Genomic DNA, 27,505 nt, shown 5'->3' on the forward strand with positions numbered 1-27,505 from the left:
GCTAATGTGAGAATTTGGCTCTGCAGTTCCTGCTTATTAGAGTCCTGTCTTTGCACTGCCACTCTTTAGTGCATTGACCCACCATCTGTGTAACACATCCATAATGGCTTATTATTATAGACTCAATTTCTGCATATTAATGGAAGTGTTTTTATTCTATCTGCACTTTCCTGCTCCTTTTGGGTTGTTGGACAGCAGTTTTCATGTTGGTTCAGAATCAACACTACACTCTTCATCTCCAATATTCATCATCTTATAGTTATAAATTATTACAGCCCGTTGTACCCATGTCAGAGTACCCGTTCCACCCATCTGTCTGTCTCTTATGCCCATATATGGCGATTTCTGTATCTGTCCCTCTGTGTCCCTTTATTCCTATATATGGAGTTCTGTGATGTCAGAACAGGCCACCTATATGGAGCCCAGGCAGAGGCCTTTTGTGGCGTTTCTGGACAACCGTGGGTCCGACCGGCTTGACACCGGTGGAACTGTGGAACGTGTGTGTCGAATTTCAGTGGCGCTAACGGTTCTCGAGTTATGTGCATTTCAGCTGTACACACGTATGTACAGACAGACAGACATGGTGGACAGAGACATGGTGCATTTATAGATAGATGTTCACCAGACTTGTCCTACAAAAAAATGTAATTCCCATTGACAATGAATGGACAATTTTATGTCATAGTGGTTATTTTACGTTATGATGATCTATGAGGATAAGAGCGCCTTGAATGCTTCACACGGGTGCGATTTTCCTTTTTAAATCCGTTCCATCAGAAGTCTAATTGTAGAAGTACAAAGCTGCAGGAATGGCACTCTGCCAGTCGGTGTGCCTGCAGTTCTGTTGATTCAGCGATCATGAAGTGTGCAATTACTATTACTTCTAATTCTAAATTGATCCTCAGAATACATGTTGAGCACTATTTCGCTAAAATGTGGCCATGAGATAAGAGAGCCTTGGTAAATGTAATTGTTACTCTTTGAGAACGATAGTATATGTTCCAGATTAAAGTAAAGCAGGAAGTGAGGAAGTCACTTGGTGTGTGGGTGTGTTTTACTGCCCTGCCTTGGAGGGTTGGCCACTTTACAGTTTTATGACTCTGGCCTCGTCTGGCCTTGGCCTGGTTGAGGAGGAACAGGGTGGATCCAATAGAGTCAACAACAGCTGAGGAATTGTTCAAGCTGTGTAACATAGTAGTTTTCTACTGGCTGGAGTGATTGTTTGGGTATCCAGACTCTGGACCAACCGAACACTGAACTTTAGCAAGCAGTTAAATTTGACATGTTTATTTGGCCAATTGTAAATGTCCTCGTGTCCACCATTAGACATGGATAAATTCCCAGAACATTGTACAAGCCATCTCCTCTTCCACCAGGCTCACAATAACATTGCATTACACCAGGGGTTTTCAACTGATTGTGAACCAGGGACCACCACCCTGACTTAGAATCAACTTGGGGACCACTATTGTGTTGGGTGGGGATATGGGCTAAGATTAGTGCTTTTGTAAGTTAACACTTGCTATGCATCCCATGTGTATACATCCCACAGTTTCTCAACCGTTGACTACTACTGGTAAAATGTCCTAATAATAATGACTCAACCAGACAATCCGGTGCACTTCCCCTTTCTTGAGATTCAAACTCCCTTTTTCTGTTGAATGTCTTGAACTCCAAGTTGTCAGTAAATGACTACATGGATGGACTCATCATAGGTCACCAGGTCATTCAGTTCACGGTTTCTCAACTAGTGGAAAGAACATTTAAAACAAATCAACAAATCTTACATTACTAAATGCATGGTCAGGGACCATATGCAATACCTCCACGGACCACCTGTTGAAAACCCATGCATTACACAATACATAGCGTGTGGACAAATAAGCACCATCAATATAATAACGACATAATCAGGATGATCATTTTAGCCATTATCAGCTATAATGAGTTCAATTATACAATATCAATGGAGTAGATAGAAAAATGAATGATGATGAGAAGAGATTGCATGTGTATCAAACTACTGTGATTTGTCGGCAGTGCAATATCCCACGTTGTCTTATATTAATCTTGCAGGCTGATCACCAATGTATTTGTTTAGCCAGGGTCTAAGAGTTGTGTTGCTCAGTTGCATTGAGATTTGTAACGTCACCAGACTGTATGTCTGATGGGTTACCTCATCATAATAATGTGGTGTTTATTAGGGCCCCAGGCAGGTTCTTCAGTGCTGTTGTATTATTCCAGACAGGGAGCAAGCATCAATGACTATGAGGTCAGGTCTTCTATGAAGAATGTCCCATTGATCAGCCTGCTCTCCCGGTTTGCTTCCTTCCTACCTCTAATCCCAGAAGAAGGGGTTGTGAATTGTGATGCCTCTCGTCTCATCTCATTTCATCTTCGCTGAGCACTGCCTGCCTTAAAGTATAGACACATCTTCAGTGGTCCCCCTGCATGGCTATTTTTAGTTACAGTATGTTTGTAGAACTCCATCAGTGGTTCTATCCAGGAGGTTCCCAGAGCAAACTGTAATGTATTATTATGGCCTCCCCAGGGTCCTGCAGGCCATTTTGCTCTCATGTCATACCTGGAGGAGGGGAAACCCTTGGGATTTATGGGGTTGGTTTGTGTTTAGTATCTTTGAGTAAAAAATAAATAAAACTATAAGAATTGAAGCTGTAGTGCTAAATGTTGATTCCAGAATCCAGAGGCACCATAGACCAAGTTTCGATTAAATTAGTGCATTTTAGGTGCAAAGTTCAGCAGTATACAGTTCAAGTTCAACAGTATACAATTTTGTTAAAATTGTATACTGGGTTGGTGAAAGGGCCTTTCTGTGTGGAGTTTGCATGTTCTCCCTGTGTCCCCTAGGGTAGGTACCCTCACAAAAAAACATGCAATAATCCTGATCTCTAAACTGCCTCCCCCTGGCCAGCCGGGGCGCCTGATGGAGGGGAAAGGAACTGGTTGGAATAACGTGTTCCTTCCACGCGCTACGTCCAACCAGGGAAACTCCCCCCTGTCAGGTGTAAAGGAGCAACTTGGACACTCAGGCATGAAGGAAGCATGGGTTCAAGTCCGTTGCTCTCCCCAGGTTGGCGGAGGGTGTGTAGAGCCCAGGATCACATTAGATAATTGACACAGGGGTGAAAAATGGGTTACAAAAATCGTGGGATAAAAATATATTAAAAAATTATAGAAATTGAGGCTCCATTGTTTTTGGAGAGTACATTTTCACCTCAGAAATATACTCTTAGATGTTGCTGTGCTCACTTTCAGTTTCACCTTAGACAGCTTTAGAAATACTTGAATTCTTGAGTGCACCTTTTCCTTCATTCATTATTGAAACTTTTCTCACATTTGGGTCTCTGTTAATAACAGACCTGTATCAATGGCACACACAGGCATTACACATTTAGAAATGTTATGTAAAGATGCAAGAGATTGTGTATGTCATAGGCAGGTTCCCTAAGGTGTGTGTGTAATCTTGACCACGGTCGAAAAATGATGATAATGTGTAAACTACTAACCAATCCCCTGCTCTGTATGCTATTAAGGAATGAAGGCAAGACCCCCTCAATTAAGGTTCAGTGCCACTGTTCTCCAGGGACACTATGTGTTTATAGCGGATTAATACGTGTTTATTCTCCCTTTATTCTCCCTTGTTTTTAACACAAATTTCCTCACGTCTAGCCTCTGATAGAAAAGTCCTGAGCAGATCATTTCCTGTAGCCACTTTATGTGAGTGTGTTGTCAGACTGTGAAAATGGTGCTGGTGTGGCCGGGGCTGTTTTTGTGTGTTCTCAACTCTCCTTAGTCACTAGTCATGAGGCTGTGCCCCCTTAGAGAATAGTGCTATAATTAACTGTGCCTGGGCATGCCTATCTACACCACAGAGCATGGCAAAATGGGCCTCTCAGGCATGGCATACCATGCGGTTTCAAAAGTCATCAAGTCCTAGAAAACACTACAGTGGAAATTTCCCACTTTTTCAGAGTCCATTACACAAGAAGAACCCTTGTGCCTCTTGCTTTTTTTCTTCTGATCAACTGAAGTACTCCCTCTGTGACCCTGCCTTTGTCTGGATCAACTCTCACACACACACACACACACGCTCACACACATACACACACACATACACGGTACGCGCAAACCCATTTTAAGGTTCTGTTACGAGCCCATGGTTCATTGGGTTGACCTTGCTTTGAGTACTACAACTTCAGCACCCTCTTCAAGCACTGATGAGCTGAAATATTACCCACTCTAGACTCTGCTGTGCAGTCCTTTCCTCTGTCTGCTTTTTAATGAGGCCAAAGTGATGTTTTTTGTTTAAGTGACCCAGCTCGAGCCTCGAGGTGATGATGGCAACAGACATGGTTACGTTTTTAGGCAGTGGTAGTTTAGCTGTTTTTTTTCACGCTGTAAGTGCAGGAGAAAGGTTGAGTTTGCTCCACCTGGCAATAATGTCTGTTCTGTCGTCATAGGCAAAATTAGGCTTCTAATTACAATCGACTGGTTTCTCAACTCCTAGAGGTCTTATCTACTTTCCTCTACCACCACTGCCACGGCTGTGACACTGTCAAGGAGAAATCCGGAGGCATAAGCATTCTGGCCTCGATAATAGTAATAAAATGGCTCTGAGCAGTTACCCCATGGGGGAGGGGGATATGGAAGGAGGAGAGCGATACAGGTGAAGGAGGGGTGGAGCATTTTAAAGAAGCACTAGAAAGAGAGAGAGAGATATGCGGGGAGGGATAAAAGGACAACATTGAAAGGTTGATGGAATGAGAGGCACAGCCTGAGATGTTGTCAACTGTGAGATCGTGCTGTATCACTGTGCAGAGGCAAACTGTGTGTGTGTGTGTGTGTGTGTGTGTGTGTGTGTGTGTGTGTGTGTGTGTGTGTGTGTGTGTGTGTGTGTGTGTGTGTGTGTGTGTGTGTGTGTGTGTGTGTGTGTGTGTGTGTGTGTGTGTGTGTGTGTGTGTGTGTGTGTGTGTGTGTGTGTGTGTGTGATAATCTCCCAATGAGACATGAAGTCAAAGGACCAATGCATTGGAGCCCCTGCGCAGTGCGGTCGGTTTGAACCTAGCCCTGGGACGCCTCGCTCCTCCTGTCCCGTTAATCCTCATCACCATCAATGTCATTAATGTTATCATCATCAGCGTAGTTGTCATCAGGCCACACAGCAGCCTCACTCATCTAGGGAGTTGCGTGCCCAGGACGATGGAGGCATGGTGAGACGCTTTTGGGGCCGTCCTTGGAACCACACATCCAAGGAGGAAGTTGGGGGGTGCACTTGGCTTGCCTGGAGGGTTTGAAAATGAGGTTTTGAGACTCTTTAGGAATACCTCCCCCCTTCCCTCCCGGTTCTCTCTCTCTCTCAGATCAAGGGCACTGGCTCCCCGTGGGGGCCAGGCCTTTACAGCATCATTGCCCGTAGATCGTTGTTCACTACAAAAACTCCCAGATTGACAGTCGCTAGATTGCTGCTTCTCGTCTTCGAGACCCTGGAGCGGATTTTCTTTTTGTGTTGACATAAAGCTATTGGTCTCACAGTGGAAGTGTCCCTTCACAGGCTATGAATTGTACTAGGTGTCATTGTGTGATTGCACCAATGCGGCTCTTTGACTTTTTGTTCCAATCCAGGAGACACAGATTGCCTTCGTGTTACTTTAATTTCAGGCTCTAGACCGGATCAGAACACTTAGCAGTATGGTGGAAAGCCTGGTGACACGAGTTTAGAGCTATCGTCCTGAGAGAGACCAACCAAAGTCTTCACAATGACACACAACATGCATTTGAAGCAAAGTTGAAATGATACATGTTCTCTCTTATGTGTCTTAACTTAGATTTCATTGCAATACCATTTAATTCTACATGGTAACAGTTGTCACAATTTACAATCTAGGCATTTAGCAGACACTCTTAATCCAGAGTGATTTACAGTAAGCAAGAACAACACAATCAGTCACAGTCAGCTGTTTGCAGATGTAAAACAGGAAACCATGTTGGTAAATTCACACAGTGTAAAATCTGATGCAAAATTGTGCCAGGGTAGCTAGCATAATGTAAACAAACACTCCAGGAAGGCAAGGCAACACCACTTTGGTTGCAGCATTAACATGGACTACTAGGTTAACTACTAGGTTAACCCAGTTCTGTTGCTCTTCCAAAACAATTGTTTCATTGTCTTGCTTTTCAGTCTTGGGCAATATATCGCGCTCCACTTTGTCTCCCTCCATTATGTGCTACCATTATGTGATTGAAATCCCTCTGCACACCTCTGTGACTGAAATTCCAAAGCAGGATCAATTGAGTTATCAATCTAGTATCTATCATACATACTGTAGCAAATAACAGTAAGTCTGTCTTTGATCAGAATACATGGTTCTTGTTTTTCCAGTCCCCAATACTCTGTCCCCTCACTCCCCTGCGCCTCCACAAGCTGATTGTCCTCCTCCATGCGTTGTTTACATTCTTGTAGAGGGACTCGTGTCGGTTAGTCAGAGGCATCAGCTAAAATGAGAATCCAGGGAACTGTGGTGACCTCTGATTCTTTAGCTGTGGTTTTTCATATATTTATTTTTCACATGGCACATGACAACACGTTTAAGTCACCCAGAACAGAAGGGAAAATCATCCCTGAATTTTCAAGAAAACACATCTAGAAAATGAGAATCATTGGGCACTCCATATACAGTATTTTCCTTCACACATTTCTTGTTGCCTATCTTTTTTTGTCATCAATCTGTGGCTCATAGCCTCCAACACAGTTCACAGCTCCTTTAATTACATATTCATGATGGGTGGGGATTAGGGGTGGTAAAGGCTCATGGGATTCATATGTGCCAAAGGCATGTTTATCTGTAATGTAGCATCTCAGATTTGTCAGAGCGTGTGAGACTATCTTAATCATAAATCTTTATTCTATATCTTATCTTATATTACAATTAGAAAAGAGTGAATTGTTTGTGTTTGTCCGTTCCACTTCCACCACCAGACCAGTTGTACAATTGCCTCAAATATTGGTCTACTTTTTCAATTTCAGTTTTCTCAGAAAGTGTACCTAATATTTGATTTGTGGCAACTGGCCCATCTCTTAGCCACTAAAGCACCCGCCACTTGGGAACCTGGAGCCATCTCCGTTTACTCCAAATGTAGCATTTCTGACCCCTCATTGGGGTCAACCCTTCTATCTCGATGGCTCTGGAATTGTATATATGGCTGCTGTTTATTTCATCAATCTCGGATGTGCTTTCACTGTTGTTCTCAGACAGTGAGTGAACACAGTGTGTGATATTTGTCTCCATTAATTCATTGCCATTGGTTGTGTTTGTTGTAGCCTAATTCACTAGTAATTATGATGACTAGAAATCACAATTCGGCCTCTCTATAATACATAATGCATTCAAATGGCCCACCGGGATCCTAGGCTGTAACTAGGTAACTGACGGTAGCACTACAGTGCTGCAGTACCTTTTAAGGTAGAAAACAAATTGATAGAATAAAGTAAACACAACCTAACAATATACTGTTGTTGTGATGATGGGACATTGATGCCATACATCACAGATTTCTCTAAACAGTCAATGCAATATAGGCTTCCTATCTCTCCTGGAGGATTACCTGGCTTTGACCTTCTTTTCCATTAGTGTCTTCGACTACAGTATGTTACTTTGCCTTTAATCCCTTTTTACTGACAGAAGGGAAGAATTTTAAAGTAATTTTCATAAGTCTGTAAGCTTCCTCCTGTAAATGCTTGTAAATCCACATAAGAAATCTGCAGACGCCCAGGCAGAAATGATGCTGCATTGTAAACTTGCTATTCCATTATCTGTGTGTGAATGATTTTTCATATTTCTGTTTATGGCTGGTTGTCACTTATCAGCTTGAATAAAGCTGTATTGCAGGCAGCTCTTGGTGCCGAAGCAATTATTTTCTCTCCCATACTCTCTAATAGCCCTGACTGCTGCAGAATGTGCTCTATCACTTTATTTCACCCAACAATTTGAAACGGCCTTCTCTCCATCATCTTTATTAGCATTATGTTGCACTGCCATGACGTTGCAGTCAGTTTCCTAAAACCTGGGTATTTTAGCAAGGTGACATTGTTGCTGTTCCAGTGAGTAATTGCACCGTGTGGTTCCTCCAGGTCTGGTCACGCAGCTCGTCCAAGAGGCCCCGTCCCTCAGCCTATGTCACAGCATGCAGTTTGTTGCTTGGACCCTGTTCCTCTTCACCTGTCCCACTCCCTACTGCTGTAGTCACTCACCTCCTCTTAACCTCTGCTGTCGCTCTCGCACAGTGTGCCAGGGCTCAAACTGCACACCAGAATACGTCTGCCACACGCTGCAGCAAGAGTGCGGAACGGTCAAGCATCATTGCCACTTAATGAACAAACATATTTCCAGTAGAGTTTTGTCCCCGGTAAACGGGAGAATCCATCTGCCCCAGTTACGCAAAATGTTCCTGAGCAGCTGATGAATATTGCTAGCGCTTTGCTTCCAAGCCAGGGGCCAAACCAGACTGCTACAAAAAAGGGCTTCTTGTCTTGTGCACTTTACAGCAGACTCACATGGGCAGCACCGGAGGTAATGAGAAATGATGTAACTAATGCCAGATAAGATCTGTAGCCCTAATTAATGTTGGGATTTGGACGTGGACTGGCTAGGATGAGCCAGAGATTACGGTCGGTGATGTATACCTCTGTTACTGTCTGCTCATGTGGAAGAGGTGCTGAGTTGACAAGACAAAATTGAGGATTACGGTGTCCACCAGCACTACATCATGCCTACATCAAGCCATTGTATTGGCTGATGCTGTGATGTTCATGTTCAAGTTCCATGTTGTTTCAGTCCTCCTTAAGTTAGGTAGAAGATTTTACTATTAGGTTAAAATAGAATATTTTTAGCAGTGTAAACTGATTCTCAGTAACCTTTATTATTGATTTCCTAGTTTTGTAAAGTTGGAATGTTTGAGCTAAGCTGTTTTAAACCTAAAAAATGTTTATGCACAAGATTCTCGTTTTCATTTGAGCAGCATCAATTATGTGTAGTCCAATGCATCCAATGTAATTGTATTATAGCTGTGCCGTTACATCACCCATATTATCCATACAGTATGTCTACTAAGACCCCATTAGATGGCATAGATTAGCCGGCATCATACGATCTGACACAAGTTTGATACAAGTTTGTGTCAGATTGTCGGGTATGACATTAAATGCTACCTGTACTGGATTGAATTTAAGTCTATTCTGTTGACAGTTTAATGTTTTGTTTTGGCTACAACACCCATTTTAATTTCTTTAGAAAGAAAAAAACAGATTTGGCAGTTTTAGTTTACTGCTGCCAACAGGATGATGAATGCACATGGGTGTTTGCTTAACAATCTGTTTGTCTGCTTCTCCCAAACCACTCTTCCATGAAGATAACGAGCCAAATTACATGGTCTAACATCGTAGGTTTTTCTTTACCGTCATCCTCTTAATTGTGCAGTAGCGTTACATCTTGAATTGGACAGGAAAGAGACGTACATTCACCTTCACAATATTACCATTTTGCCAAAAGAGTGCCAGGGAGGGAGAGACTTTTTTCTTTCTCAATCTTCAATATCAAGGTACATGTTTAGTACTATAGACTATAGAGCAATGTTTTTAAGCGCCTTCCTAAAATATGAGGGAACCCATGGCAGGCCAAGGTGACGATACGTGGCATCACTACCTCTGGTTGTCTGTGAAGGGTGTGTCATGGCTTTGTCTATTTATATATTTTTAAACCCTGAGTCATGAATAGCAAAATGAAAGTCTCAGTCACTTTCATTTTGAGGGTTTGCTGCCTTTGGTCATACTTATTTTGTCTAACATGACTTTCACTTTATTCTTTACAAATCTAATCTACGTGGCATGTGATGGTTTCTTTTAGTCTCTTTGCACTTGTTTTCAATGTGTTGGTCATGAAATAATTTGTGGCTTTTGAGAAAGATGGCTGTGTCATGTACTAAATACAGGGCTTTCAGCACATAAACAATCTGAAGATGCGCTTTGTTTGATGGATGCCTGTTGCTTTTTGAAGAGCCAGCATCCTCTCAATTTAAGATCATATCTAATAATTTAGTTCCTGCTCATGGCATGAGAGCACAACATTAAGTTATTTTTAAAAGGGTGATACATAATCACATTTCCTGGTTAATGGATCCTGTTTTTATAGATAATGAATTATGAAATGCAGACAATTGTTCTCTAAATTGAATATATTACATTTTGGAAATACCTGTAATATTTGTAACACCTCTTGTCTAGACTCACTTTCCAGTTTAATTGTGTTACTTGCTTACATATTATCTAGCAGTCTTTACTCAATAGGCCCAGTGGATCAATGTAGTCCCAGGTTTCCAGAAAGTACCTGTTCAGTTTACTTTATTTTACTTTATTTGACTGGTTCAGCAGCAGATTTGAACTGGAAACGCATGTGAAGGCCTCATATGTGTTTCCGGGTCAAACCTGATGCTGAGCAAATCAAACGAAGAACAGGAATAGGAAGGGTATGCCACCTTCTGGAAACCCGGGACTACAGCTATGTCTATTGTGATCTCTGGTCCCAGTGGCAGCCAGCCTCCGTACACCGTGGGTGTGATGAATGGCTTGTACATCATACCAATGAACTCTGCTTAGCAGGCATACATTATTGATGTACAGTACACTGTGTACACTACCCCAGGGGAAAACACTTGTGTCACTGACATAATTGTATAATAAATGTATTATTCATGTTTTGTGTCATAGGGGTTAACTTGTGATATTTACTGTGTAAATGCAATATGTTAAAATACACACTTGTTATCTTTTTCCCTCTGGTCTCATTTCCTGACATAGTGGACATGGTTGAGTGACACAGATATCTGTTTCCCGAGCGTTGTAACTTTTAACCCTGCACGGATTACCTTTACAGTAAGTCTGATTTATACTTGGTTGTGTGCCGGTGTCACAGACTGAAAATATCAGATCTACAAGCAATGTTGTTCAGTTGTTGTGAGCCTGTACATGCGTAACCAAATTTAAATCGGGCATCATTTGCCAACAGCAATTTCGACAATCTTGAAGTTGAAACTCCCATGCCTGTTCCGTTTGAGCCTGCGTGATGAGGTGCAGTGGTGTAAAGTAACTAAGTACCTTAACTTAAGTACTGTATTTAAGTACAGTTTTGATGTATTTGTACTTTACTTGAGTATTTCCTTTTCCAATTTCCAATACTTTTACTTCTACTCCACTACAAACCAAATGTTGTACTTTTACTACATTTATTTAAAAACTTTAATTACTATTTACTTTGTGGATTTTGATTAAAACATACTTTACCCACTTCAGCTATTTTCTAAAGATTTGTATCCATTTGAAAACTTGAAATGAGACATTCTGCATAAATAGTACTTAATACTTTTGTACTTTTACTCAAGTAAATTTTGAATTCCGGACTTTTCTTGTAACAAAGTAGTTATTTTTTTTTCAAAGAGTATGACATCATATGCAAGTTTCACAGATAATACAACTCTTTGTTTATATATTTTCTCCCACAACTCCTTTCCCAATCTTCCCCACAAAGTAGTTCTATATTGCAGTATTGCAATATAGAAGATAATTCTTGAAGATAATTTTTCCCCCACTACTGCTGTTGAAGCAGCAACAGCCGGCGACAGCGAGGCCAAGTGGCCTTTCAGGCGAGTCTTGTATTGTCAGCATCCATTAGGATGACACGGGGCCAGGGGCCAGGCGGTATATGGGTGGGTGGGGTGTGGGTTTTCAGTGCCGCGTGTCATCTGTTTGTTCTGGACCCGGTCAGAGAAACGAGGCGACAGGATGTGATTCAGCTCTCTGCGACTCTGGGCTTGTTGGTTCTGACAGGCGCGCACAAACTGATGCTCATTGTGGTCGGTGAACAATGACGCCAGTGGCCTTGTTGCTATAGGACAGTCGGCCACTCATTGTCCCCCTGCCTCCTTCCACACTAAGCCTGGCACTGACCAAGGCTGGACCCGCATGGGCTAAATAAGCATAGGCCTTGTTTAATGGTCATTACTGCTGCGCTCGGCCTGACGCAACGGATCATTAAGCTGAATAGATGTGTCCTATTCTTTGTCAGGGCCGAGGGCTGAGAACACAATGAATTGTGCCGAGCAGTGGGTACACAACAAATCTCTCTCTGGGGCGATATATAAATCCCACTTATAACTACTTATACTTTGTTGTATAACACTTGGAGAAAGTAGCCAATCTCATAGATCTTCTAGTTTCACTCTTAATTTTTTGGACTACTATTTGAAATGTATTCGCCTATAATGAAATGCACAAAATCAGGACACCAGGCTGAGACTGGTTAAGGCAGGGCTATAGACTAACTTGTGCACTGGTGCCACCAACCTTTTCAGTTAGTAGTGCCACCACAAATGGCACCATCCTTTTCTTTGTATAGCGTGGTATTATTAATACATGTCCTCATGCTGATGATATGGGCATGAGATGGCAATAAATATACATTACATTCTATAGGAAATTATGATGAACCTATAGTGCATTTTTCCATATCGTTATTATTGTTTGGCTATATGAAACAGAAATGAGACACACCCCATATGTTTTGCATGGGCGTGTTCAACCTCAACATGGCCAATAAGGATATTGCATGGTTTTCCATCATTAATGATACAGGCATAGATTTAATTCTAAGTAATATATACAAATCTAAGAATAATATATTTTCCACAGTTGTCAGCCAACAAACAAAATTGTAACGATAAAACTGGGACTCTTACAGTTCTCACACGGCAGACAGACCGACAGAAACACACAAAAACACAAACACACACACACACACACACACACACACACACACACACACACACACACACACACACACACAAACACACCCTGACACAGAGACCACCATATGGAAAACGTGTTTTCTTTTGATTTTGCAACCCATTTTTTCACCCCAGTGTCAATTATCTAATGTAATCCTGGGCGCTACACTTCCTCTGCCAACCTGGGGGGGCAGCGGACTGACCTCATGCTTCCTTCTATGCATGAGGAGTCCAAGCTGCGTCTTTTCACCTGACGGGGGAGTTTCCCCAGCCAGACGTAGCGTGTGGAAGGAACACGTTATTCCAACCAGTTTCTTACCCCTCCATCAGGCGCCCCGGCTGGCCAGGGGGAGGTCGTTGTTTTTTTGTGAGGGTACCTACCCTAGGGGACACGTGGAGAACATGCAAACTCCACACCCCGCCTCGGGTATGGGCACTGATGATGCGGAGGAGAGAACACGTCCCCCAGCGCCCACAGCGTCCCCCAGTGGGAATTGAACCCAGGGCCTTCTAGCTGTGATGCGACAGCACTACCGACTGTGCCACAGTGCCCCCTATGGAAAACTATTTTGTATCCTCCTCCATACTGCCCCATGGCAAGCATGAGGTTCCGTCATCTCAGGAAGGATGATGCTCTCTGATGCTGTGCGCACAGCCATGGTGCTTCCCTGGCATCGAATTGGAGGGGCTCCAACTGTTGGTTGTGGCGGAGAGTAGACCTCTATGCCTTATGGCTGCAGCATATGTCTCTTCCCACTCCGTTTCATCAAGATCACAGTCTTATCTCGCTGATCAGTAGGATGGAAATCGTGCGCACGTGTGTGTGTGTGTGTGTGTGGGGGTGCTCTTTAGCAAAGGCATATTTACACAGGGCCGCAGCGCAACTTTCCTAGCGGAGCTGTCATAGCTCAGGGTTCGGCCCCCTCAGACGCAGTCCATGCAAAGATAAACAAAGACAATTGGATTAGAAGCTTAAAAGGAAGGAAGGCAGAGAGACACAGTGGGCTGAGAATAGCGCCAGCTCCAAAAATAGGCCATCTCCGTTGTCAATGAGATGTAAAACAAAAGGGGATATGATATAAATATCTCACCTTACGTGTTTGTGTTTCTCATGTGCATGGTTTACGTGCTCTGCTGCATATTATTCATGCATGGCTTGCACAACTCAATGTCCTCTTTTGTTCCTTTAAACATGTTGTTAGTGCTGCGTGTTTGTGTGTAAGCAATAAGCATACATGCATGCATGTGCGTACATGTTTGTGTTCGGGGAAACCCTTGTCGTGCTCTTGGATCGAGCTCCTCCCTCATATCAGTTTCAAATCGGAGAGTAATGCTTCCTGATTCTCCTCCTGGCTATACACGCACGCACACACGCGCGTGCGTGCGCACACAGACGCAGCCGTCCGCTTTGTCTCCTCCTGTCACTATCGCCTAATGTTATCTTTGGCAGAGGCACAGCATTAACTCTAGATCCCTCTGTCCTAGTTTTCTCTATAGTGTCAACTGATTTGATTACCACAGCTCAGTGTACCTGCACTGTAGACCTGCAGGGCTGTGTAATGTGGGTGTGTATGTGTAGTAATAGTGTCATAACGTTTCTGTCTGTCTCTAGTGAGCACTCATCACTCAAACAATGATCTGTGATCAATATCTCTCTCTCTTCTCTCTCTCTCTCTCTCTCTCTCTCTCTCTCTCTCTCTCTCTCTCTCACACACACACAACTTACTGCATCAACTTATTTATTATATATAGCAAGCTCACGGCGAAATATAATTTATGAAAAGGCTACTAGTACAGTGAATTCAATTCACGGAAGTTGTTGTAGGTGTAGACTATGTGGGGATTATCTGACACAATCTGACAGATGTATCTTGCCTTAATCGCCCTAATTCTGCCCTGCAAGCATTGTTTGTGTTTTTTTGTTGGGTGCGGTCCAGCGGAGGATGGATTTGCAGAGTTCTGCGTGCAGAGTCTCAGTTTGGTGTTTATCCCATTTCTCAGGTTCTTGGTTGGTAAAGGGACCCCCGATCTCGCAACCATAGATGGAGATTCTATGACAGAGTCTAATATCTTTTTTTTTTTTTTTTTTAAGATATTTTTTTGCGGCTTACGCCTTTTATTGTTTTTTTGAAGGGACAGACAGTAGGCTGACAGGAAACGGGAGAGAGATGGGGGAAGACATGCAGTAAAGGCCGTGTCGGGCTCGGGAGTCGAACCCGCGGCACACTGCGACTGGATTACCAGTCGGGTGCCCAGACGGTTACGCCACCGCCTCGGCGAGTCTAATATCTTTAACCCGATTTAGAGCTTAAAGTTCCTTTTGATGGCATAGAAAGCCCTTCTTGCCTTTTCTTTCAGGTCGTTCACAGCTTTGTTGAAGTTTCCTGTGCTACTGATGTTTAGGCCGAGGTAAGTATAGTTTTTTGTGTGTTCTACTGCCGTCGTATTTAGAAGGAATTGTTGGTTCAGGTGGTTATGTCTTTTTTGGAATATCATAATGTTTGTCTTGGTTAGATAAGATTTACTGTCAGGGCCCATGTCTGTGAAAAGGAGTCAAGGTGCATCCCTGTCTAACTCCTCTGCTTTGGTGAAAGATGTCTGTGTGTTTTTTTCCCAATCCTAACAGTGCATGTGTTGTTTGTGTACATTGAGTTTATGATGTCATAGGTGTTTTCCCCCAATTCCGCTTTCTAGCTGTTTGTACAGTAGACCCTCGTGCCAAATTTAGTCAAATGCTTTTTTAAGTCGTGTGTATGTCTGTACTGTATGTATGAGCATGACCCATTCACCCCTGCAGCTGACGCTGATTGGGGTCATTGACCTTGCTGTTTAGAGAGTACGACCTATTGACCCTGTTGTTTCACACACACTCACCCATTGAATACTGCAGCACACACACACACACACACATACACACACACGTCACACACAAACACACACAATGCACCGCTCAGTTCGCACAGTGCGATTTATTTTGTACCAAATACCTGTATGTACTGTATATAGTGACAAAATTATGGGGATGACTCAAAGTATTACATTGATGAATAATAATCAGTGATGCCTATTGTATAGTTGGCCAATAGCTAAGGGCCGATTCATACTCATACTATTTTAGAGCCGAATAAAAGTCGGTTCGGCGCTGTAGAGCCTACAATTTGACGTCATTTGAGGTTCGGGGGGGCGGGTACCGTCCTAAAGTCGGCTCTTCGGTGCTACTGAAAATTTCTGACGAGCCGAAATAATTTCGGCACTACAGCGCCGAAACAGCGGTAAAATAGGAGTATGAATCGGCCCTAAGGCTCCAAAAGTCCACCTCCAAACATCACTAATATGACTACAAACACCCTAAGGACTACATCTGTACGGAGTAGTAGTAGTTTTGAGAAGAAATGCTGCTATTTGTTTCAAAAAGCTTCATACCGTGTATATACGAACATGTATATAACAATGCGATGTGACATATCTCTGTTAAATGTTTTTTTTTTGTTGTGGCTTTCGCCTTTATTTTATATTTTTTATGGAGGGACAGACAGTAGGCTGACAGGAAATGGGGAGAGTGATGGGGGGAAGACATGAAGTAAAGGCTGTCGGGTCGGGAGTCGAACCCGCGGCACACTGCCAGACTGGATTACCAGCCAAGGTGCCTGGACCACGACATATCTCTGTTTACACAATGCTGTACCCTCTCCAACTGTATATACGATACGTATACTGTATATACTTACTTACTTATATTTTGACACTTGCTTTGGCAATGTAAACGTATGTTTTGTCATGCCAATATAGCTCCTTGAATTGACTGGTCAAACAAAACAAGCAAAAACAAATAAATACTTTAAAGGCAAAAAAGAAAAACAGCCCAGGTGCTACACTGTAGGCTATTATTCCATGAAAGGCCAACTTACCCCCTCTGTTCTCTGTAGCTTGCCCAAAGCAAACTAAAACATGCTCCCAGCCTCCCACTCAGCACCCCCAGCCTCCTCTTTGTAGCAGGTGGTACGATGATACTGCTCAGTTGTCCGCGTAGCTCAATCGGTGGAGCACTCGCCTTTGCGAGGTCATGGGTTCGATCCTGGGTGCCGCCAACTCGGCCTATGAGTAGCATGGCCAGGGTGCAGAAAGTCATGAGATGAGAACTGGGATTTGATGTTAGGTGCTGCGCTCCACCTCAGCAATCCATCTCCCAGGTGTCTCGCGCATTGTAACAGCGATAGACTTGTGGCTTTCTTGGCCGATACCAACAATAAGCCAATAAAGTTGAGTTGAGAACGTTCAAGAAAGAAAATTACATCACTTTTATCTCATATTACTTTATGAATATATTTATAATATCTATATATTGCCCAGCCCTATTGTGACGTAGCACATTGCTGTGCAGTTTTTAATGCTGAGACACCCAGAGACCACAGTTAATATCAGTTCTGATCTACAACCTCTGCTCAGTCCGCAGTCTTCTACAGGAGCTGGGGCTCAATCTGTGCAATACTCGGGGTGCATGGGCAGGTTGTTATTTGCTGCAAATATCCTGTGTGTGTGTGTGTGTGTGTGTGTGTGTGTGTGTGTGTGTGTGTGTGTGTGTGTGTGTGTGTGTGTGTGTGTGTGTGTGTGTGTGTGTGTGTGTGTGTGTGTGTGTGTGTGTGTGTGTGTGTGTGTGTGTGTGTGATTAGAGATTCGTGGCATTTCATTGATTCATTCACGTTAGTAACGTGTTGATGGGATGTCCTCTGGAAATGTTGTTCTCTAAAACACATTTAATCTTGAGATCTTGCAAGCTCAGCTGGTAAAGTGATGTGAATAGCAGACTAACACTGGAATCCCCCGAACCAACACATGCGCAGTTTGCGCACAATACATTCAGATATCTTTGTACTGTACAGTGACAAATCTGTCTCTTGAAAAGTGAATTGGAATGGGCTAATTTGTCGGAAACAGACAATGGATGATGGCTAATTTCCTGTGAGTAAATCAATGTTGTGTTGTGGTCACTTTATCTCTGTCATGTTTGCAGCACTACATCCGGTGTGTGTGTGTGTGTGTGTGTGTGTGTGTGTGTGTGTGTGTGTGTGTGCGCGCACATGCACTGGTATCAGAGTGGAGCTGTTGGGATGTTCCCTGTCACTTCCTGAGGAAGCTGCAGCACTGGCTGATCTCGAGGAAACGAGGACTGGGCAGTTTTTCCCTCCTCTGCAAGCTCACATCACACACACACACAAACACACACACACTGCAGTCAAAGTCCACATGACTACTACTGAATCAAGCCAGGGGAGTGGAGGGGGTCTGGGGGAGGGGTGAGAAAAGCGACGGGGGAGGGGAGGGGTGCCACCATTATGCCAAGCCTTCAGTGTAGGGAGAGAGAATTTCAGAGCACCTTCAGAGGTTAAAAAGAGGAGTGTTGGGATGGTAGACGTGAAAAGTAGGCTGTCCCAGACTTCAGAGCTCGCCGAACTTCCAGAGCGGGCACACTGAACAGAAGGAGCCTGAACTTGCGCTTGTGTGTATGCGTGTGCTCAATGTGCCTCTCTCTGTCAAATGACGGTGTTAACGTAAATGGCACAGGACGGAGAACGAGGCTAGGATACCGCCTCAACACGGTTGCTCGGGTGAGTGAGTGAGTGTGTGTGTGTGTGTGTGTGTGTGTGTGTGTGTGTGTGTGTGTGTGTGTGTGTGTGTGTGTGTGTGTGTGTGTGTGTGTGTGTGTGTGTGTGTGTGTGTGTGCGTGTGCGTGTGCGTGTGCGTGTCTGTGTGTGGCGGAGGTGGGCAGGTTGGGCTACAAGAAAGAGGTCAGAAGTAGGGGAGAGACAGAGTTTGTATGAGGGGGGCGGCGAGTGAGCACAGCGTGTGCGTGAGGCATGTGCATGCAAAATATATGCTGGAGAGGGTGTGTGTGTGTGTGTGTGTGTGCGCGTGTTGCTGTGTTCTGTTGTCCCTATGTGTAGAGACTGTGACATGCTGCAGTGTGTGTGCAGCTAGAGAGCTGTGCGACTCACAGCATCAGCGGTCCTGCTCAGGCTAGATAATTAGAGTAGTCAGATGCTGATTTCTGCTCGGCTCCCACAGGAACGCTCCCGCCAGGGCTGAATATCACCGTTTTCTGCACCCGCTGAAGTGGTGCTTACTGCTCTGTGTGCGTGGGCTGGCTGAAATGTCAATACCACCACGTACTAGTGCTACTGCGTCTGCGTGCTTCTGAACGCGTGTGTTAGTGCATGTGGCGTGTGCGTCATCGTCACATACTACACGGTGTGTTTCTGAACGCGCATGTTAGTGCATGTGCACCAACGTGTACTTGTAGGCTATATAAGCTTGTCCGAGCACCCTCCGTGAACCCATGGCTTATTTTCCCCGATTGCCCCAAGGGTGTGTTTTATGGGGTTATTAAACCGCGAGGCAGCGACGAGGTGGTAATGGCGTCCAACCGAGCTGTCAAGCTGTCATGCTATCCCCTTCATATTGACTTCACATTTGTCACATCTGTCAATGGAAATAACTTACGTTCTCCTCTTGTGTGTGTGTGTGTGTGTGTGTGTGTGTGCGTGTGTGTGTGTGCGTGTGTGTGTGTGTGCGTGCGTGTGTGTGTGTGTAGGAGCTCCAGTTTGAACGGCTAACCAGGGAACTGGAAGTGGAGAGACAGATTGTGGCCAATCAGCTGGAACGATGCAGACTCGGGGCCGAGTCGCCAGGCGCTGCTAGCAGCAGGTAATGAGAAGACACACATGCCCACACAGTATCTCTCTCTCTCTCACACATGCACACACACACACTGTGCCCATGGTCACCGCACTGCCACAGTTCAACACATGGCTTTTTCCATCCTTCTCAGCGGTAGTCATATTCCATAGTGGAACCTTATGTCATCGTAGCTCAGTTCTGATTGGAAGTGGGAAGGTTTTTTTTCTCCCGTAGACATGATCTATTTTGTAAGGGACAGATCAGTTTGTCTCCACTCAAGAATCCCCTGTGCATTTGTTTGACTCCAATCAGTTTGCCTCACGGCTGAGCTGCAGTTACTCTGAAATATTATCCTGTGTGTAGGTGAAATTCTGTGATCATTGTATGTATGTGTGTGTGAACTGTGGAGGCACATGGTGGATTGTAGAGTACTGGCTGTAGGAAGTGTGGCTTCCATGTTCTAGTCCTTCTCATCAGCTAGAGGTTGAGACTTTTCCAATGTGCTCATTCAAGTCGTTTCAATGTCACATCATGTACCTCATAGTTCACGTGAATGGCTGCTAAGTTGGAAACGAGTAAGTCAGACATGGGGATGCATTTAGCTCTTGGTAAAAAATGTATTCCTTATAGCGACAAGGGAAATTAGAGTGGAGGTTAATGGACTATGACATCTTAATAAGAAATTGCTTAATGGGCACATGTTAATGGCGGCTATTAATGTGAAGGGCTTCTGTTGATTTTTGTCTGAGACTACCAGGTACGAGATCTGGGATGGAGGGATTTCCTGTCTCACTCATCTGTATTTTAATACTGACGTTCTTTCTCCATTGCCACATTTTGCCTAATGTCTTCTGGGCCGGTTTTATACTCCTTCTATTTTATTTAAGTGGAAGGGTTATGATTACACATTAGGGTTAGGATTAACACTTCGTGGTGCCTGGCGCTACGACCCGGTTAGATGCCACCAGGGACCATTTTGTCAGTGGGTGGGCGGTGGGTTTGGTCCACATGGGTGAGGGGTAGGGGTGCACGATTATTACATTATGACTGATCTCCGATTTTTATGGACAATTCCGATTATGCTACCGATTTCATTGTGTATCCCTAGTGAGGGGTGCTGTCGACACGTTGCAGCAATGTTTTTAGCTCTACTTCAGGAAACAATTTCAACACTGTTTTTTTTATTTTTTGGCCAAGCCACCGTGTGTGTGTGTGTGTGTGTCTGTGACCCATAAAGAACACCCTCCTACTGGCAGTGGTGTAAAGTAACTAAGTACATATATATTTCAGTACAATTTTTATTTTTTATTTTTTCCAATTTTCAGTACTTTTACTTCTACTACTACTTTGTTTTACTTAATTATTTGAAAACTTTAGTTACTTTGTAGATTTAGATGGATTATTATTACAAAACATACATTAACCACTTTAGCCCAAGTTATGCAGATGTCAGTCTATGCGGATGTCAGAACCTTGTTGTGATGTCTGAACAGGCCAGCTCCATATATGGAGATCTAGGGGTGCACAACACTCCCTGTGGGGGTGTGGAACGTGTGTCGAATTTGAATTTGGTGGGGCGAACGGTTCCGGAGTTACGTGGATTACAGACATACACACGTACGTACAGGTACGTACACACAGAGACTTGGTGAATTTATAGATAATATAGATGGCACACCCAGTTATGAAATTATTTTTTATGCAAAATTATGTGTGTGTCTGTATTCCTTTTCTGGATGTCAGAACATCATTGTGATGTCAGAACAAGCCAGCTCCATACCTGGAGATCTGGGGGCGATAAGGTGTGATCAATTGGCTAATTTGGGCCCTGTCCATAGCCCGTGCAGAGGCTTTTGTTCTGATTCTGGACAACCAGCGGTCCGACGGACTTGACACCGGGCACTGCACTCCCTGTGGGGGTGTGGAACTGAACTGAAACTGAGCTAAGATTTGTCTGTCTGTCTCTCCACAAGCAGGTCTGTTTACTGTAGTGCTATCTGTCGACAGTTTTACTCGACATGAACCACTGGGACCTCCAGGCAGACTTATTGACCAGTAGGGAATCAATAACACCACCCTGTATCACCCCAACAACACTGTAAGAAAACATACAGACCCCTTTTCACACCTTTTTTGAATAAAGGTTTGTTTTAAGGGCCAGAGAATAGAAAAACAACTAGGTATTCCCCTATTTGTGTGTGAATGTAGACGATTAGCTCTGGGAGTTGTCATGCTGCTTTTTGCTCAATAGCCCATACAGTAGGGACAACAATAGAGGTGACGGCACACCGGTGGGCTTTGATGGGGGGGGGGGGGGGGGGGGTCATTACATTTCATAGAACCTCGAGAATGGACCGGCCCCTTTTATATGCCTACAAGGGCAAGGCTGGCAGTCAAACTTGACCTTGGGGCAAAACTCCAAGAAAAGATCAGACCTCCCACTTTGCCAGTGAAAAGATCCCCCTCCACCACCGCCAAAGAATGCTGTGAAATAAAATGTCCTGTAAGGCTTGGGTCCTTGATTGTGAGCAATAGCAGTTTTAACGGCCTCTCTTTACAGCACGGCTCTGTACGAGGCTAATCGTCTGTGTGTATGTTTGTCCAGAGCTAATCTTGAAAACCATCGGACAGATGAGCAGACTTTAAACTTTAAATATTATAATCAATGTTGCTCGGATCAGGCTGGAACCATGCCCACATTTGGAGATGACTGACATCAATATGACATTGCTGAAACACCAGAAATACATTTTAAAGGCTAGCAGATACAGAAAGAACACACGAGGTGTGTGCATGATAGAAGCACCAGAAGCCACAGACCTTCATCATCAACAGTATGTTGATCGGAGCCTCACCATTATGGACCCCGTCTAGATCTTTTTTTTTCTTCTTCATTCTCTCCACCCACACCAGCCAGCCAGACAGCCTGCCGGCCAGATGCTTACATTGCAGAGGGATGGCACAGTGTATCATAGTGATAGGAGCCATCTCTGTTCAACCATTGCCATGGTTTAATGGAGCACACAGCGCCAAACTTCCACTGCCTGTTTTTTTTTTTAATTGCCTGCTGCACTCATTAACATTCAGAGGATCCTGCCCAGCTTAAGCTCAGTGAGCAGCACTTTAAGTGGAAAGATCATAGGAAGCAAGTGGCAATGGCAGGTGGGGGGGAAGAAGAAGAAGTAGAAGAAGATGGAGAACGGGGGAGATGTTCCAAGGTTCACTGCATGGGCAATCTCCTTCAAAATAATAATCCCTGGAAATGTTACTCTAAATTGCATTCACTTTGTTGGAAAAGGGAAGTGTTTAGAACTTACATAAGTTGAATTTGTTCAGGTGGCTTTTAAAATGACTGTGTGCTCAGGCTAATATGCCTTAGAGCTGCACTTACCTTGCTGTGCAACCCCTATAATCAGTGTGGAGTGCTGTATGCTCTGAGACAGCTTACTCAGCCTACCTCTCTCGTTCTTTCTTTCTTTCTCTCTCTCTCTCTCTCTCTCTGTTTCACTTTTTCAATCTCTCCTGCATTGTATCTTGCTCCCTCATTTTCAATCTCATCGTTTGCGCCTCTTGCTTTGCTGCCTCACTTAATTTCCTCTTTCTCGGTCTTGCTCTCTCTTTGTGTGTGAGCTTTCCCCACCACCTCATCCCAGAACATTCCCTTTGCTAGGAAGGAATGGATGCCTTGCATCCTGCTGGCCTGCCGGGTCTTCCCAATCCCATCAGTTTGAGCTATCTGTCTGTCTATTACTAGCCTGCACTCCTCCACCACTGATCCAGGACCAGCCACTCTTGACCCCACCATCAATCATGGAGGGCTCTATACATTTAGATCCTGTCTGTCAGAACATCACTAGGTAATGCTCCGTGTTTGGCTGCACTGGTCATGTTGAAATTTAAACGCTCCCTGTCCGGCCTGGATATATGCCTTATTATTCCCTCGGGAGGACAGTGGACCTGTGGCCTGCTGACTTGTGCACCACCACATAAACTGCAGGGATGTATACAGTATGTACTTATATGTTTATAAGCCCAAGCTTGCACATTGTCTCACATTGCAGTTTCCTTTTTGTGTGGTCATCAAGGACCTCAGCAGATGAGTAAAAATAACACTTGTGTGAAGTGAGGGGCGCTCTTATCATCATACATCATCATTCATCACATTCCGTGCTCAGCCAATCAAATCATCACAAATGTGGTACACACAAAGCTGTGCATATGAGAGGCTAGCGCTCCTCAAAAACAGTAGTCTGGCTCTCTGCTCTGTGGTTTCTCCTGCAGGATACCTTCAAACATCAACAATTGCACAAATCGTATGTTTCTATTACGGTTGTCGATCACGTCATTTTCAAATGATCGGAATTGGATCGAGAGCCAATACTATTGTGATATGGCAAAATATGGGAAAAATCGGTATCAGCAGATGCTCCAAACTGAAATGTCTTATCTGATTGTATTAAACTATGTTAAACAATGTTAAACTCACTTTTCCACTCACTTTGCCACTCAATTTGCCATTGACTTTATGCATGCGCAATTGCGCATACCCTCTATTCAAAGATTTGTGTCACATTTTCGTGATTTAAAAAAAATAGCAGATCTACAAGCTTGAGCTTGTATATCTGCTATTTTTCAACACCTAACAGGGTATGGGCCAGTTTAAAATAATGGTTAAAGTGGTTAAACACTAATGTCACACAGATTCTTAATGGGTTAATTAATTTATTGTCTATTGTATATTTAGTGCAGGTATACAGCATGCTACACAGTCACTGTGTCTGTGGCCCATGTCCATTCTATTCTATTCTATATTCTGATATTCTATCAGTGGAAAATACTGGGAGATACTACATATTTCTGTGACATTTATTATGGGCATCAATAAAAGACTAGACGACAACAATACATACACAATTGTGGATCAAATCATACAAAATCTAAAGCTTATTTCCATTGTGGTCCACTCGGGCTATTCACTGATTGTGATTTCTCTGCATTTGTACTGTACATTCATTGTTTTTTGCACTTTTTGCCTCTTTCAGCTCATCTGAGAAGTCCCTCCCTTGGAGATCTGCAGGTACGTGTATTGTCCTATTGTTACTCTTTGTAGTCTCGACTCTCGAGAGTAGTTCAGTTTAGCAAACAGCTGTTCATCAATATACAGGAGCTTTCTATCTCAACCTCCTTACAAAAGATCCACTTCCTGAAATGACATTGTTCTGTCAAAGACATTGTTCTGTCATTTCACGTCAGTTATTCATTAATGTACAGCCTTTAAGAGTACATCATGAGTTCAGTGTCATCTGCTCTCAGTTTGATTTAGTTTAGTTCTAGTATAGGAGAGACTGCAATTACGGCATCGTAGCAGGATTAACATTTTAGATCAATCACAACAACAAAACACACCTGACACATAAAACATGACATCAATAGCGCGTAATGTCAAGCATTTTTGTTTTGAATCATTGACGACCAGCTGGCTGAACTCGGCATGTGGCCACTGGCTCTGTGTCAGTGTGCAGGCATGCATGTATGATGTGCACGACTAGCATGTTTTACATATCCCCAGTAATCATAACTAACGGGAACCTTTAGAACTTAGCCTTCCAATGACTGATTGCCTCAGGCATATTCTTTGTTATATATATACAATACTGTCTCCACATCATTGACAAGCCTGTCAATGATGAAGGGGACCCCCTCCCAAATCCCCCCCATGGTCTTTGTTTTTCATCCTTGAAGCATCTACAGAAGGGGAAGGATAATGAACTTAATTTAACACTGTATTTCATGCCTTATTACTTGTATAATGGAACTTGTAATGTAGTGTATTTATGCAATGGCCATTAATCTTTTATTGTCGATCCTGTCAGAGTAGCCTATGGGGGGTTATGATTGTACATATGCCATGGGAATATTAATTAGTTTTTTCTCATTTGATAGAGGCATTTCCTTGCAGAATGCATTTGATTAGCTCTTGAACAGAGTCGGGAAATAATCCGTGCTAGTGCTAGTTTGATTCCCATCGATTTCTCATTTTACTGTAGATGATAGATGGAGACGGGCGCTTTAATGTACTTTTTTCCCAACTAAATTAATTCCAATCTAGATCTGTTTATTGACAATGCCTTGTTTCTTTTTTTTGCGGGGGTGCTGTCAGTGTTGAGATATAGGCTGCTGTTGAGTTGTAATGCCTCACCGTAATAGACTATCAATATTGGAGTATATTATTGAGTTATCCATCCTCAAAGCCTCTCTCCTCATTATGTTGTAGGCCTGAGTAACATTGTATTATCAACAATAAAGACATTAACTCTTATAAACTGTACCGCAATGTACCCTTAGATATAACAATAAAGAAACCCTGAACCTTGAAGAACTGGTGTTGAAGGGAATGCCTTTTTCTTTTTCTTTTTAAAGGTTAATGGGCCAGGTCTGACTTAAAAGAGGCTTATTGGCTACAAGGGACACCATATCCTTCGTCCGCCTGAGAGTTTAGGGAGGAAGTGTTACTGTGGAAACGGGCTCTTTTAACTTGGGGGAGAGTTCTCTCTCTCTAACCCACTCCCTCTCTCTGTGGCTATTTGGCATCTAATTGATCAAACCACAAGGCCAAGGCTCAGTTCAAGAGCTACGTGGTCTGAAATGACATGCTGTGTGGCAGAAATGGAACCACTGTCTGCAATGGAAAGTTACCAATAGAGACAAAACACTCCATTGCTGTTCATGCCTACAGAAGGGCACATGAATGCTGTTTGGATACAAGTGTCTCCATCGTGGAGATGCGTTACTGCTGTAATATAAATATAGTTTTTTAACGAGGCCTGAGAACCCTATGAATTTTACATAATGTATTCAAACACAGCACAGACACCATAACCATTCTCAGTGAACACAGCAGTCCTATCCTCCAGGTTTAACTGGCCTCGGATCGCTGCGGTCATGCCCATCATTCCACATTAGGCTATAATAATCGCACAAAGAGAATGTACTCTGTTGCGGACGCATCAGCACCCCCCCCCCCCCCCCCCTCCCATCCCCTCCCCGCAATAAGCCCACACAGTCATTTGGTAAAGCTAGAGGAGTGGGCCTGGGCAGGCACATACTGTAGATGAGGGTTTCTTGGCTGGTTGTACTGAAACGGTCACTGGAGTGGGCGTGCCAGCCACCGGGGCTGTCCAACGCACTAGGCCTCAGTGTCAACAGATCAACACAAACAGCCAAACAAGGGGAACTTCTACACGCAATTAAACCCTCAACGATACACCGGCCAACGCGCTATCCAGCACCCCCTCCTGTGGGATGCAGTCTGCCAATCCTTTCACCCCAAGCCCCCATCCATTCCCCATCACCCATTGTTATAGTGATTGTTAAAGGACCCATTGACAGAGGTCACGCTTAACGAGATCGCCGGGCAACGCTGTGCAGCAGTTAACCGTAGACATTACGGGGCTAATTCTAACTGCCATTCACCAAATTTGGTGACTGTCGTGCATGAAGAGACAGAGGGTGGGCATCAGAGAAGGGAGCAGTGTGTATCGTGGGGACAGACCCTGGCATGGTGGTGTGCCACCCTGCCCCAATTCCTCTTGCTTAATTTAGTGGGACAATAAAACGTAATGACTTCGAAATGTACATGAGCATGAAATTAATGTAGCAGATATGATCGTTTTTTGTCCTGCTCTGACCCGAAAAAGATTTGAACTAAATAAAATCATGTATCAATCTGTACGTTTTTGAAATGATTGAAAATTTAATTTTTGTGCTCCTCTGACTCTCCATTCTGCTCCGTTTCTTCTCTATCCAGATGCCTCCACCTCAGGCGATGGCAAGTCTCGGGTGACGGACAGCTCCCAGTCGCCCGGTTACCGCCTCAGGAGCGAGTCGGAGCAGGTGTCCCTGTACTCTCCTGAGCAGACATCTCTCCATGAAAGTGAGGGTCTGTTACTATTACTCGCCCTATCTACATTTTCCTTTT

The 27,505-nt window shown here is 43.7% G+C and overlaps 1 protein-coding gene across 5 annotated transcripts in view; it reads left to right on the forward strand.

Moving 5' to 3' along the window:
• The window catches only part of pkp4 (plakophilin 4), a 99,681-nt gene that overhangs the window by 27,430 nt on the left and 44,746 nt on the right, over positions 1-27,505 (forward strand). For 3 of the 5 annotated variants that reach the window (XM_083776964.1, XM_083776961.1, XM_083776963.1), the window contains exons 3-5: positions 19,442-19,554; positions 24,570-24,604; positions 27,335-27,466. In XM_083776964.1, coding sequence (XP_083633090.1) covers positions 19,442-19,554; positions 24,570-24,604; positions 27,335-27,466 — 280 coding nt within the window. The remainder of the gene's footprint in view (positions 1-19,441; positions 19,555-24,569; positions 24,605-27,334; positions 27,467-27,505) is intronic. The other 2 variants (XM_083776962.1, XM_083776965.1) reach the window with 1 other exon arrangement.

The sequence above is a fragment of the Protomyctophum parallelum genome (assembly GCF_964188405.1).
Source record: "Protomyctophum parallelum genome assembly, chromosome: 11".
Lineage (NCBI taxonomy): Eukaryota > Metazoa > Chordata > Actinopteri > Myctophiformes > Myctophidae > Protomyctophum > Protomyctophum parallelum.